Source organism: Lepidochelys kempii, chromosome 3 (assembly GCF_965140285.1).
Source record: "Lepidochelys kempii isolate rLepKem1 chromosome 3, rLepKem1.hap1, whole genome shotgun sequence".
NCBI classification, from domain to species: domain Eukaryota; kingdom Metazoa; phylum Chordata; order Testudines; family Cheloniidae; genus Lepidochelys; species Lepidochelys kempii.
The window spans coordinates 43,559,098-43,574,664 of NC_136382.1; the positions used below are offsets into that span (position 1 = coordinate 43,559,098).

General features: G+C 38.5%; 1 protein-coding gene across 2 annotated transcripts in view; it reads right to left on the minus strand.

Annotated features, from left to right (window-relative positions):
* CSMD1 (CUB and Sushi multiple domains 1) overlaps nucleotides 1-15,567 on the minus strand; it is a 2,003,711-nt gene that overhangs the window by 479,626 nt on the left and 1,508,518 nt on the right. For both annotated transcript variants that reach the window (XM_073336216.2, XM_073336215.2), the window contains exon 18: nucleotides 3,885-4,073. In XM_073336216.2, the coding sequence (XP_073192317.1) occupies nucleotides 3,885-4,073 (189 nt within the window). The remainder of the gene's footprint in view (nucleotides 1-3,884; nucleotides 4,074-15,567) is intronic.

The following is a 15,567-nucleotide window of genomic DNA, read 5'->3' on the forward strand; positions in this document are numbered from 1 at the left end:
AGTGGGATGGAATGAAAAACAAGAGAAGTGATGTGGAGCTCATTTACCTTAGCTTTTCTTCTGCCCTGCTTCAGAAGGTCTCTACAATTCCCTAGCATATAGTGTGGATGCTGGATCTTGAACATAAGGCCAAACTTTCACCGAAAAAAATTAACTCTGCATATTGCAATCTTATGGGATTTGCATGCCCCGCAAGGACATGATGACAATTTTAGTGTAAATACTGAGTGTATATTATAATTGACCTAAATAGTATTTAATTTATTTTTAGTCAATTAAAAAACCCTGGCTGATTGTCAAAGCTAGTGACCACAAAAAACTCTTACTAAAGTAATTTGCTCTTTATGAGTAATGTGGCCATCCCACAAAATAAATAAATAAATAAATAAATAAATTAAAAACTACACACAAATGAGGAAGTTAGTTAAACAGAAATTAAAAGATACAGTACCCAAAGTGAAATCCCTGCAAGGTGCATGGAAACTTTTTAAAGACACCATAACAGAGGCTCAACTTAACTGTATACCCCAAATTAAAAAAAACATAGTAATTGAACCAAAAAAGTGCCACCATGGCTAAGGAGCAAAGTAAAAGAAGAAGTGAGAGGCAAAAAGGCATCCTTTAAAAAGTGGAAGTTAAATGCTAATGAAGAAAATAAAAAGAAACAAACTCTGGCCAGTGAAGTGTAAAAACATAATTAGGATTTTTTTTTTAAGTACATCAGAAGCAGGAAGCCTGCTAAACAACCAGTGGGGCCACTGGACGATCAAGATGCTAAAGGGGGTATCGAACAGCTTCCGTATGAAGAGAGATTAATAAGATTGGGACTTTTTAGCTTGTAAAAGAGAAAACTAAGGGGGGATATGATAGAGGTCTATAAAATCATGACAGGTATGGAGAAAATAAATAAGGAAGTGTTATTTACTCCTTTTCAAAACGCAAGAACTAAGGGGTCACCAAATGAAATTAATAGGCAGCAGGTTTAAAACGAACAAAAGGAAGTATTTCTTCAAACATTGCACAGCGCCAGAGGATGTTGTGAAGGCCAAGACTATAAGTTCACACCAGAGTATAATGTTTGAAAATTGTTTAAAAAAATACAGCTCTATCTGATCCATTTTCAACTGGATTTCACCATATGAAGTAGATGGAGTTCAACTGTGTTAGAAGAGTGTTTGTAAATATGCTAGAGGTCTGAAAATCAATTTTATTACAGTCTTTGAACATGATTTTATGTTGTCCATGGTAGCTTGGCAAACTACGCTAAAATATGGTTCAGCAGGAACTATGTTGAACTGTGATTTCACTAGAGCTCAGCGAATAAGTCAGTTAATAATTGCTTCAATACCTTTTGCCTCTCTTTTCATTCACAAACTGTTCATGAGCTGTTTAAAATTATTCAAGGAATAATTTCTGCAAATAATAATTAGTCTGTAGATTGCTCATGAGCAGCTTCAGTACTGACCATATTCAGTGTTCTAAAATCAAAATGTGAGCTGTGTTGACTAGTTTTCTTTGGAAATCTTTGCAGGTTTTCCTTCCCAGATAGGATGAATCAGGTTGCTTGAGTACATACATACATGTTTAGCTTAACAATTTGAATATTACTGTATACAGTTCACTTAAAATTTGCTGTTTCTCCCAATAATTGATAACTAGAACATCTGGGGGGAGAGGGGAAAGAACACAAAAGAGGTGCAAATGCAGGAAAAGCAAATTCCCTTTTTTTACTCAAATATATGTTGACAGAATACTGTAATATTCACTGGCCTCCAGTCTGAATACTTTGTTTCCAGTTTTCAAACAGAGCTCCAGTGTAGAGTAGCTACACACATCCATAATACTGTGTTGTCACCACACCTCAATCTTTCCAAGATGGAGCATCTTGATGAAGAGACATTTTTCCCCTCCACATTCATACCTTCTACCATTGATTTTACAAGTTTGGCAGCTGTGTACCATGCAATATATATTTAGAGTAGGATAAGACCCTCAGTGAGAATGCTTTTGGTTGCACTTCACACAGTATCAAAAGCTGAACCTAAATTAGATATTTCAGTACACATATTGCATTAACCCATAAGGCAGTGAAAAGCTGAACCATTAATGAGCTCTTTCATTTTTAGATCAAGCGTATACCAAGTTTACATAGTTAATATGTTTTTCCCTCCCAGTTATGTTTTACAATGCAAGTTTTTATTCTTAGTGTTATCTAGGTATTTAATATATGCCCATGATCATAGTATCTGAGAGCCTGCACATAGTTATAGGTTTGTAATTTAAATTTGGACTCAACCATTTCAGCTCGGACATAAATCAAGTAAAATAAACATAATATAATATAATGTGGGAGTGCACACATTCTTGCTTCTGTTGGCTGAGATCATTGCACACTCCAGGGGCTCTTTGCATCCCTCCACCATCCTCCATGGCTTCTGGTGTGCCATTCTCCCATCCCCCACTATTTCAGGGACCCCCAGCAAATTCCTCTTCTGCTTCCCCCACATGCCAGGGCCTCTGTGTGTCCCCCATTCTTCCCTCCCCCTATGCCAGGATCCTTCCCATTTCCCCTCCACCAGAGATTGTGTGCCCTTCATTGCTTCCTTCCCCTGCCCCAGCCCGTCCACCAGGGTTCCCCATTCTCCCCCACCAGGGGCTCTTTGTGCCTCTCATTATCCCCATCCTCACATTCCAGGGGCTCTGTGTAACCCCCATTTTCACCTCCCCCAATATCAGGGTCTCCCATTGTGCCCTCCACGCTAGGGGCTCTGCGTGCCCCCTCATTTCCCCCTCTCGCCATCATTATTATTCTTTTTTCTTTCATTCATTCAGGCTATCAACACTTTAAACTGTTTTCAGAGTAACAGCTGTGTTAGTCTGTATTCACAAAAAGAAAAGGAGTACTTGTGGCACCTTAGAGACTAACCAATTTATTTGAGTATAAGCTTTCGTGAGCTACAGCTCACTTCATCGGATGCATATGCATCCGATGAAGTGAGCTGTAGCTCACGAAAGCTTATGATAACCAAATTAATTGGTTAGTCTCTAAGGTGCCACAAGTACTCCTTCACTTTAAACTGTGTTGAGACAATGCACTGAGTTAAGATGGGAGTGTTCCTATGCTACCATCAATCAATTATTTGATCTATACACATTTCAGTCCTGATTGAAGGTAAAGGGTCTGCTAAACAGATGCCAGGGGCTTAATGTAAACCCAACTTTTACCCTTCTGGTTTTCTGATTTTCACCCCTATTCATATGGTTCTGCCCCCTGATGAATAATACATTTCCTGAAATTTTAGAATTGATCAGATATGGCAGTTATAATTTATCAAGTTATAGACAGAGAAATGCCATCGAGTTGAGTATAGAGTCTCACAAACTTATTTTGTATTTTGTGACTTTACAGCAAGGAAGTGGTGCATGTGTTAATTAGAGTCGAGAACTCGGAGTCAGGACTCTGGGCTGAAATCCTGGCACCACTGAAGTCAATGGCAAAACTCTCGTGGATTTCCATGGCACCGGTATTTCACCCCTGCTTTCTATTCCCAGAACTTTTGTGTCACAAAACCTGTCTGCATTTCAGAGCGCACACACATCTGTAAAATGAAGATTATTCTTACCTAACTCTCAGGGATGTGATTCATTAATTGATTACAATTTGCAAATTAAATTATTTGTAAATAACATTAAGTTCCTTACCTGAAAGGCAATCTAGAAATATAAAGTATTGCTTCAATTATGAATAGAAACACTTTAAAAGGATTTGGACTCTGGTGTGATGGAAGGGAGGGTAGCAGTAGTAATGACATGGTTAGTTATTAATCAGAAGAGAGTCACTTGCTTGGATTTTTACATTGTCATTTTAAGCATAGGGCACCTACCATCACAGCTGGGTAATGCATGATTCCACTGATGGTTTCTTTCACATATGAGTGGTTCCTCATCACTCAGTGTATATCCTGGATCACAGCTAAAAGTTACTACAGATCGGACACTGAAGTTATTACCATGGCGATGGCCATTCACTGGAATCCCTGGGTCAAGGCAGGAATCTGATTCCAGTGTAACACCTGAAATATACAAATGTAATGAAATTACTGTAAATAAAAAACAGAAAGAGAAGGGTAACAGAGGACGAAGAAACATCCTGTATTCCAAATAAAATATTCGGAAATTATTTCTAGTCTGTGATGTGGCACCTGAATCTCTTGTAGATGCTGTCAAGCTCTCAAACCAAAGACAGTGTTTCTGAGACTTAAAACATAAAAAAGGACCAAGGCTAACTGGAGTATCAAATGATTAAAGCTTTAAAATGTATTTTTATTTCATACTGACAAAAAGAAAAGCCAGAGCCAAAGGAAGCTAAAAGTCTGAATGAGCACAGCAAAACAGGTCTAACGAGAAGGTCAGAATAACATTTCATTCCCTCCCCCTTTTTTTCTTATCTCTCAATGTTTATTTCCTTTACTCTACTATTTCACTAGCCCCACTCCTCCTCCACCCCCACTCTGATTCCACCAAAACATTTACATTGTTTTCTTGTAGATCTAGTAGCTCCAAATTCCTGCCCAACTTAGGCCTAATCCACAGCCTATTAGGCTCAATAGGAGTCTTTCTACTGAATTCAGTGGGCTTTAAAATCAGCTATTGCTAATAAAAGAAAATTAATAACAATCACAGTAACATTAAGGTTGCAAATTCAAGCACTCAAAAGTTAGAAAATGCCAAAATTAAGGTTCCCTGCTGAAAAAATAGAATGTGATCATATAATTAAAGTCTGTATCATAATGCATCCAGACAAAAGGGGGCCAAATTAAGGTTGCACAGGTTGTAGCATTCCTTATCTTTTCAGTGTTTGCCTTTTCAACCCGAATAATGTTCTTCTTACATAGTTTTTATTTTCTGTGTCTAATTTCAAAGGTCTTCTGAAAAGCAAACTGAAAGAACCAAAAATTCCATCATATTGTAGCATCGTATGCACACCCACAGAGTTCATCAACAGGGTTAGACCTCTGCCACTTGAGCTAATGGAGTAAACAAAAGCAGTAGTAAGTTGCTATCCTTTATGTGGACCAGTGCTGGAGGAAGATGAGATCTATTTTAGCAGTGGGTTTCACAGATTTGCTGACAGCAAAGAAATGGTGAGACTCAGGAATCTTGAGTAACCATTAAGACTCTGGAGCAGAGTGTGCTTTAGTGGGCATAAATTCCTCTGCCCATTTCTGCAAAGTTTGGTCTGTTGTGCCCCATCCCCTCCAACCTGTTCTTGTCCAAGTTTTGTCTCTTCCCCACCCCTACCTCCTTCTCCCAGTCCAGTCTCCTTGCCCAACCAGGGTCACCTCCTGGATCCTCATCCAACTTGTCTCTTCCCACTGTCCTACTAGTGGCTCACAATCATAGTGTCCCCTCCATGGGCACCTCATCCAATTTCAGTTTCCCACCCTATTTCTGGTTCCTTGCCGCAATGCCCTCTCCCGGGCTCCTTGTCCCAATCTCTTTGATCAGCCAGCCTGAGTTCTTCCCCACACTCCAATTCCTTGTGAGATCTGTCTTCCCTCTCTCCCACCACCGTTTCCCCTAATCTGGTTCCTAGTCCCCCACGTCCTCCATGTAGTATATAATTAAGTATTTGAAGCACCCTGCATGCTTGTACTTAAGTACTTCAAATTTTATATGCTTAGTACTTGCATCTAGGTTCATTTTAAAGGTACTTAAAGCAAAATAACTTTTTATCTGCTAGTACTTTTTCAAATATATTAAACAATCACATCCCTTCCAACTGCCCAAATTCTGGTTGGCGCCCAGAATGCACTTCTCTTGGCACAGGAGATTCAGGCCCTAAATTCCAACTATGAGGGTTTTTTTTTTCTGTTAGCCCTGATGTTGCATAGCCTAGGGAGCATGGCAGCCCTGTCCTCTTCACTTCTGATTGGTCACTGCAACTGGCAATGAAGAGACTTGCTGCCCAGCCAAGCTGCAAAGGGAAGTCTCTGCCAAGAAGGAACCATCTTCAGGATAAAACAATGAGGAGTCCTTATTACCTTAGAGACTAACAAATTTATTTGGGCATAAGATTTCATGGGTTAGAACCCACTTCATCGGATGCATGGAGTGAAAATACAGGAGCAGGTATAAATGAAAGGATGGGGGGTTGCTTTACCAAGTGTGAGGTCAGTCTAATGAGATAAATCAATTAACAGCAGGATACCAAGGGAGGAAATATAATTTTTGAAGTGGTAAGAGAGTGTCAAGAAGGTGTGAGTAACAGTAGGGAGAAATTAGTATTGGGGAAATTAAGTTTAGGTTTTGTAATGACCCAGCCACTCCCAGTCTCTATTCAGGCCTAATCTGATGGTATCCAGTTTGCAAATTAATTCCAGTTCTGCAGCTTCATGTTGGAGTCTGTTTTTGAAGTTTTTGTTGTTGAAGAATTGCCACTTTTAGGTCTGTTATTGAGTGACCAGAGAGATTGAAGTGTTCTCCTACTGGTTTCTGAATGTTATGATTCCTGATATCAGATTTGTGTCCATATATTCTTCTGCGTAGAGACTGTCTGGTTTGGCCAATGTACATGGCAGAGGGGCATTGATGGCACATGATGGCATATATCACATTGTATGCAATTACTGAAGAAAAATGCCCATTTCATGGAATGATGCTGTCTTACATTTATATACATATGATGTCTATATATATCTATAATATGTACAAAGACATTTATCATTTATACATTTATTTACATTTATATGGTTCTTTTCATTGTTATTTCATGCTTATTTGTGTATATGAATAAAATTTCATTCTTGCTCTTTTTCTTTCTATTCTACTACATGCTTGTATTATTCAGATAGTTATCCATATTTTGACTAGACACTTGCAAGGAATACGAGAGTTGAAAGTACCTGTGTTTATACCAGTACTTTTACTTATAAATATTTATGTACTATTTCCACATACTTGTACTTATAAGTATTTCTGTAATGGTGAACTTGGTACTTAGGTTTAAATCCTTTTATCAGAACTTACAGCAACTTGTCCCAGTCTCCTTGTCCAACCAGTCTCAGTCTCCTCTCTTCCCCGGATCCTTGTCTGACCTCAGTGTTCTTGACCCCACCCAGCCCCATGGCTCCCAGTCCCCTATTTCCCTCATGGGTCCCAGTTCAGTCTCCCCATCCCCCAGTTACCAACCCCAGTCTTCTTGCCCAACAACTTCCAGCCTTCTCTATCCACTGGTTCCTAGTCTACTTGCCCATCACATCCCTGCCTCTTACAAACAGCTGAATCAGTTTGGCTGAAATTTTCCAAAAAAGAGTTGTAGGCTGACACACAGCATTTAAAATTTCAGCCCAAATTGTTGAAGTTTCGTGAAGTCATGAACAACTGCAAATGGTCTTATAATGGCAAGTGTTTGGGCAACTTTAATAATAAGCAGTGTTATCAATCCCATTTGAAATACTATAAGAATAAACTATATCTTATTAGACACTGGTATCAGAGCAATGCACTGTGGATTCAAGTTCTGAAAAGAGTAGTTTAACTCTCTCTATATATTTAACATTTGACTGTGAACATATTAGAAACCCCATTCATTATATATATAATTCTAACAACCAAAAAACACATTTCCACCTGAACTCAAATGGTTTTGTAGTTTTAGCAAGCTAAGTTACTGCTGGATATTATACTCTTGGGTGAAATCCTGGCAAACTCCCATTGCCTTCTTTGAGCTCTCAATTTCACCCATAATCTCAAATTACAGCAAATACTGTAGTGGTAACAATATTAAACAAACACCTATTGCATTAAATCATATTTGAGTTGGATTTTGGGGAGGAAAAGAAAGTCAACACATATGAGGTAAACATTGACTAAGATCTACCCAGTCCAGTGTGAAATAAAATGGAATGGAATACTTACAGGCTCGTGGTACAACATGAGTGCATTAGAAACGGATGTGTCATTAAGAACACACTTGATCCTTTATGTTGATGGAATAAGGCTGCTATCTGAATTCAACTAGGCTTCCTTTTGTGTTACAAAAGGGCCACTGGACTTGTCTTCACTCGTAAAAACTGTTTTTACAACAAGATAACTAATTTGAAATAACTATTTTGCTGTAAAATCCTAATGGAGACAAAGAAGAGGTTATTTAATCTCAGTGTACTACCTTGAGATAAAAACAGGAGGAAGTGTGTGGGGGAGGGGGTGGGGGGAAATGTCCAGGGTTTATCTCCACTAGCCACACTGAGATAAAATTACTCTGTGTCTTGTCTCCACTAGGATTTTATAATGAGATGGCTAACTTAAGTGAATTGTGCTTTCTTTCTAAAAGACTATCTTTGGTGAAGGACAAAAAGCAAAAGCAGGAAGAGGAATGGACAAAGATATAGATGTATCCGAAGAGGTGCAAGAAGAGAAATAGCAAGCTATTCATAAGTATTTTTAAAACGATCCATTTAAACTCTGAATATGGGGATCTTGATTATCCATAAAATAATTCCCTCTCTTGTGTAGGTTTTTAAAAGCACAATATCTTTTTAGCTTCCCAGATATTAACATTTGTAACTTAGTTTCCATTTCGCAAAAAATGCTGATGTCTGTTGAAACACCAATATCTCCCCTAAAACATATGGGATTTTAGTTAATGCTTAGTATTACAGCAAAACACAGACAGTGACCTTTAAAATGATACCATACCAAAGACTGAGTTCTAAAGAGCTGTGTTGACACTGGCATTTAGACATATTTCTCAAATTTTTTGTTGTGTTGGCTGCAGAGATTCTTCATCATTGATTCAATTAAACATTCTTTAATTACTTGGAACTAAAATTAATTATTTTAGTAACGGGTTTAATTATTTGAGCTTTAAAGTGAAAACAGGAATTTGTTGTTATAATATGAAGGCAGCATGCAAAGGCACTTTAATATTACACACTGAACTTATTAAACCAGTGTGAGTGTGTGTATTAGAGTGAACTTTGTTTGTTTGCTATCTGTTTTTAGTGAATTTAATACTCCAGAAATGTCATGGGATGACAGTCTTGGAGACTGAAGTCCATTATTTTTCCTAAAAATAGTCACAGCACAAAGAAAATCTTCCTAATAATGCCCTTCCCATGTGACCTTGATCTATTTACCTTATATTAGAGTAAACTTGTTCTTTACAATATCTGGTATTAAATCACAAGAGCAGAATTAGGTAAATAATAAAAGAAACAAGCACACACAAAAATGGAAAACCTCTTGAAGAAACTCTACAAATTTGTAACTCTCTAAGTCTTTGAGGGAAGATCTGCAGATCTGAAATTTTTCACTGATGTCTATTTACACTGGGCATAAAAAACAATTTATTATATAAGTAATAAAAGCTAGGGGAATCCTAACATGGACTTACCTTACATTATTTTCCATATTAGCTCTATCAGAAATATTTTGTTTACATTCAATCTCTTAATCATTTAATTGTTACTATTGTGAAATTACATGCTGACAAACTCCAATTATCGAAATATCTGGGGCAGTATCCAAAATATTTAGGTTTCAGAGTAACAGCCGTGTTAGTCTGTATTCGCAAAAAGAAAAGGAGTACTTGTGGCACCTTATAGACTAACCAATTTATTTGAGCATAAGCTTTCGTGAGCTATAGCTCATTTCATCGGATGCATCTGATGAAGTGAGCTGTAGCTCACGAAAGCTTATGCTCAAATGAATTGGTTAGTCTCTAAGGTGCCACAAGTACTCCTTTTCTTTTTGCAAAATATTTAGATAACTGATTTTTTGATGAATACAATTAGTTGTGATATATATTTTGGATTCACAGGACAAACTGTATCCAATTTTCAGATAATCCTACATGTTTAATAATAGGGAACTGGATACTCAGGGTTTAACTATAATAAGGATATGATAATACAGCAGAACCTTCATTGCATCCGATGAAGTGAGCTGTAGCTCACGAAAGCTTATGCTCAAATAAATTTGTTAGTCTCTAAGGTGCCACAAGTACTCCTTTTCTTTTTGTGAATATAGACTAACACAGCTGCTACTCTGAAACCAGAACCTCAGAGTTACTGACACATCGGAAATGAAGGCTGTATGTAACTCTGAACAAGATGTTACAAACTTCAGCCATGAGGGGGTTGGGGCTGCAGCCGCAGCAGATGGGAGTCAGCTTCTGATCCTTGGAGCAGTGGGGCTCTGGAATGGGGGCTCGGGGCTTCAGTCCCACAGCTCCGCTCCTGGTTTCAGCCTCACTGGATATGTGTGTGTGTTGGGGGGCACCAAGACTCAGGGCTTCGCCCCACAGCTCCGTTCCCAGCTGGGGCCGCTCAGGACTCCCCATGGCTCCGCTCCAGGTTTCAGTTGCAGGGAGCGCTGTGGCTCAGGGGTTTAGCTATGTCGGGAGTACTGTGGCTGAAACCAGCGCTCCCCCCTGTAGCTACAGCCCTGAGTCTCTGCGGGGCTGAAGCCAGGAACTGAGCCGCGGGCTGAAGCCCCAAGCCCCAGCGCTCCCCCGGGTCTAAAGACCTGAGCCCCAGTGCTCCTGAGGGTCAGAAGCCCCAAGCCTCTGCCCAGAGCCCTGACCCCTTCTCCTCCGCCCCCATGGCTACAGCCCGAACCCCTCCCTCCCCTCTTAGCTGAAGCCCTGAGCCCCGAGGCAGTACAGTATTTGCCAGGGTTTTTTTTGGGGGGGTTGATTTATTTTGTCTCCCTGCTCCCTGATTGATTAGTTCTGGGTCCACATGGTGTCCAGTTGACTGGTAAGTCCGTAACTCTGGTGTTTGTATCTTTGAGGTTATACTGTTGTGTGATCATGTCATGTTAATAACAACCACTTTCACGTCATATGGGAATTTAGAGGAACCAACAATCAATGAATCTTTACATTCTGGGCCAGATTAAGTCAATCTGCGGCCCTAGGCACACTACAACCCTCCCTGATTCTGCCCCAATGGCCCCACCTACCCACCTTGGAGTGGTGGTGGTGGGGAGCTGCTCTCTCCCCCCAGAAAGGCAGTGACTGTATCATGGTACCTCCCCCCGTCCCCCTTCCCCAGCCCTGCAATGGCTCCAAGACTGGGAAAGTATGAAGGTGGAATTTATGCTACTTTACTTGCCTCCCCAGATTTGTGCTGTGTACTCCACCACCATAGCTGAAAATCTGGCCCTGTATCTGGATTGTCCACAAGAATTATCTCTTCTATAAATTAAAAGGAAATAAGGAGCTTTTTAGTTCTAAGTTACCATTTCTGAAACTGACCGTAGGGTATCTGAAGGATGTTAATGATGTTTGTCACCCTCGTCAAATTTGTAATTTTTGTAAATGCTGTTCATTTGCTATCATGAATAAAAAGATGTCCTCATAGTTTTTATTCCCAAGAATATTTCATTTGATTTAAGGGAAGTCATAATGCTAATTATGCTAGATTTTTAAGGGGACCTACTGAAGATTTTCTGCAAAGATTAGCCACAGTCATGTAGTCTGATGGTCAGAAAGGGAGTATCCTTATTTGAGCTATATTTTGTCCTAATTAGAATGTGAGTGCTACAAACACTTTCATTTCCTACTCAGTCATGGAAATATTGTTTTCCTTAAAGAAATTTCTGATGGATCAGCCAGAACATTTGCTACATGTGATAATATGAAATGTATTATTATTAATTATTGTTTGTATGCATAATCAAAATATGACTTCTATGTCCCATGTTTCAAATCATAGAATCATAGAATCATAGAATATCAGGGTTGGAAGGGACCCCAGAAGGTCATCTAGTCCAACCCCCTGCTCAAAGCAGGACCAATTCCCAGTTAAATCATCCCAGCCAGGGCTTTGTCAAGCCTGACCTTAAAAACCTCTAAGGAAGGAGATTCTACCACCTCCCTAGGTAACGCATTCCAGTGTTTCACCACCCTCTTAGTGAAAAAGTTTTTCCTAATATCCAATCTAAACCTCCCCCACTGCAACTTGAGACCATTACTCCTCGTTCTGTCATCTGCTACCATTGAGAACAGTTTAGAGCCATCCTCTTTGGAACCCCCTTTCAGGTAGTTGAAAGCAGCTATCAAATCCCCCCTCATTCTTCTCTTCCGCAGGCTAAACAATCCCAGCTCCCTCAGCCTCTCCTCATAACTCATGTGTTCCAGACCCCTAATCATTTTTGTTGCCCTTCGCTGGACTCTCTCCAATTTATCCACATCCTTCTTGAAGTGTGGGGCCCAAAACTGGACACAGTACTCCAGATGAGGCCTCACCAATGTCGAATAGTATATTTTAACACACCAGGGAATGTATAGGAGTGTATGTTTCTGAAAAAAACAACATAACTGAGCAGGAGGAAATCTCTCTGCAAATTTCTACTCTAAGGCAATCAGGATGATGAATACAAACCATTAATTTTCCATAAGACGTATTAATAAATGACAACAAAAGACAGATTGCAGATATTAAAGATATGGAGCTAATGAATTATCGACAGATCTGAAGTAGTTTTTGATATATTCAGTCTTAAAGACTCAGAATTTTATTTAAGGCTTTGTTCTGTTTATATTATACTTAAATTAATGTTATGGTGGCATCAGTAGAAATTTACTAAAGGTCGCATTTAAATTTTCACTTAAGCAGTATTAAGATCCCTAAATTTCACAGTTTAATGATTGAGTTCTTTCTTCACATTTACTACAAATTTTGTTTCGAAAACAACTGAATTTTCCATGACATTTCTGGATAAAATACTTATTAACGTTTCCAGAAGAAAAACAATTAATATTTTTGTTTTGATTTTAAATTTAGCTTGGACACTTTTCTGCAGCAGTTGGCAGGAACTCAGAATATGACACATCTGTTATTGTGATACCCTGGACCCAAACCACTTTTGAAATATTACAATTAAATAGGAAAAAAATATTGTCCCCCTTTGCCATACCCTTCTTAACTTACATCAAGAAAAACTGACAAATATTCTGTGTATGCCATGGTCCAGTTCTTCTACTGTACTTCTCTGGCTCCATGCCTCATATAGGCAATCCAATGAGCCCCTGATTGTCGTGAGGAATCGATATAGGCCAGGCATAAGGGACCCCTGATCTGTAAGCCTGTTCCCTACCTCTCCCCAGATCTGCTGCTGAGCCATAATCTGTAGTTCTTTGGATAGATGGCTGGCATTTCTGACTGCAAACTGCTGACATGCATTATCAACCAGCCCCTAAACCTATGCTTCTTTCTTCTCTCCTCATACTTTGCCTCCTGCACACATCTATTGACCTCATGCATCTGATGAAGTGAGCTGTAGCTCACAACAGCTTATGCTAAAATAAATTTGTTAGTCTCTAAGGTGCCACAAGTACTCCTTTTCTTTTTGTGGATACAGACAAACACGGATGCTACTCTGTGACCTGATAATGTTCACCGGTGGGAGTCCTGCTCTGAAAAATATGGACAGCTGGTGGCATTATCACATCAAATATACTAAGAGTGGCACATGGACAAGTAAGACGGGAAGGGAGTTTTAGTCAAACTTTTTAAAGCTGTTTTTTGCTTATTTTTGTTAATGCATGCTTAACTCAAATGCCTGGCAAATTATTAGGAGAAAAAAATTCTGTCTGAAAGATTTAACATGCTGGGCTGAGAAAGTCTCACTCCAGGTATTTGGTCTTCCAGCAAATCAAGGAATATAGGTTTGATATTCCTGATATTTCTGAAGTTTTATAGATATCTATCTTGTTACCTATATAGATTAGATAGCTATGGGAGAAGGAAAAATAAGTGTTCATAGATACTTTATACAACTAAAAAGCAAACCTGTTTTGTTTGCAGTTCACCTTTAAAGGAAGAAAAAATTCTTCATTTATTAATTGAATCTGTGCTTAAAAGGAGCATATATGAAAAACTTTGCAAGTTGGAGTTCTGCTGCTTTTGATATCAAAAGAACATTTTTGTTTAAATGCTATCTATAGGAATTGTATATAAAAGAAGACTAGGCTCATTGATTAGCCCTGTATCATTTTGTATTCACAAAATACCTAGACCAGCTTCCTGGATTCCTGTGCACTAATATTTCACTGTGACAATTTTTACAGACTAATTCAAGAAACAGCTTTGAAAAACTGATGCTACCTGTGATCAATAATTCATTTGTTTATAACTGAAAAAAAAGAATAGAGTATTCACATTAATAATAAAGATGCTCAAAGTTATGAAATGATCCAGGATAGAGTAGGTCCCAAACTTTATTTCTTAATTATGTATTTGTTTTGATTTTTTTTTTAAAGAGACACCCCTATGTGAACTTCTGACATGGTTAAAAATACAATCAATAAATATATTTTAATATGAAAGGAAAAAACAATACCAATCTCACAAATTACAATAATCAAATAACTTTGCAACTTGAATACAATGAAAGAAGTCCCTTACTTTTCCTCTACAAAACATCTCAAGCTGTGTTTAGTTCTGCAGCTGCCTTCTTAAAAATATGGGCCTTCCACCATGATTCTGCAAGTCAATGGAGTCAAGCTATTTCAAGTCAAGAAGGAAAGCATATTCCAAGGAAAGGGCCCTTATTGAGTGCACTACCCCTGTTCCCCTCCTCAGAAGTGCTCTCTCTTTTATATTGAGAGACACTGAGGCTAAGCATACTGCAGATCACACCTGCACAACATGGCAGGGCCAAGAAGAAATCTCACAGGGCTTGTCTGTAAGGGAGAGTTTTACCAGTCATACCAATATAGTTATACTATTATAGTTACATCAATGTATTTATGCCAATGTAACATCTCATGAAGACACCCCTATTCCAGAATAAGATTTTTAAAAGCCCCCAAAAAACAAAAAAAACCTTCCATAAACTAAATTAAAAAAGGCATTCTAAATCCAGAATAACAAAGCCCACGTGGGGTACGAAACAGTATGAAATTGTCATAGTTTTCCCAAGCCCTCAGGTAGGTAGATCCAAAGCCATTTAGGGCTTTAAACACATTCCATTCCATCTGGAAATCCATAGATAGCCACTGGAAACCAAGAAGCACTGTTTTAATATGACAGGTTTCAGAGTAACAGCCGTGTTAGTCTGTATTCGCCACGGCTCACGAAAGCTTATGCTCAAATAAATTGGTTAGTCTCTAAGTGCCACAAGTACTCTTTTTGTTTTAATATGCTTATGGTGAAATACTCAAAAAGCTGGCAACAAGCAGGTTGCTGCATTTTACACAAGCTTTAGTTTCTGAAAGAATTTAAGGTAGTCCCTCATACAGCATATTACTTTAATCTAATTATGAGGTGACAAAGAAGTGAACTACAGTAGTGATGGATGTATCAGAAAAAAAGGTGAAGCTTCTACCCCAGATTTTATGCTGGTGGTTGTCATATTCTTATTAAAAGCTGGCCATTTATTACAGTAGTTCAGTCTATTACAACATTTGTAGTATTTCTTATTCTAAGTTCAGAAAAAAGTGCAACTACAGTTCAAAATTTGCATTAACCCATGATGAATATTTTAAAGAATGACAACTGTAATAGAAATTGATTTAATACTTTGCAGACCTATTGAAAACCAGTGCTTTATAAA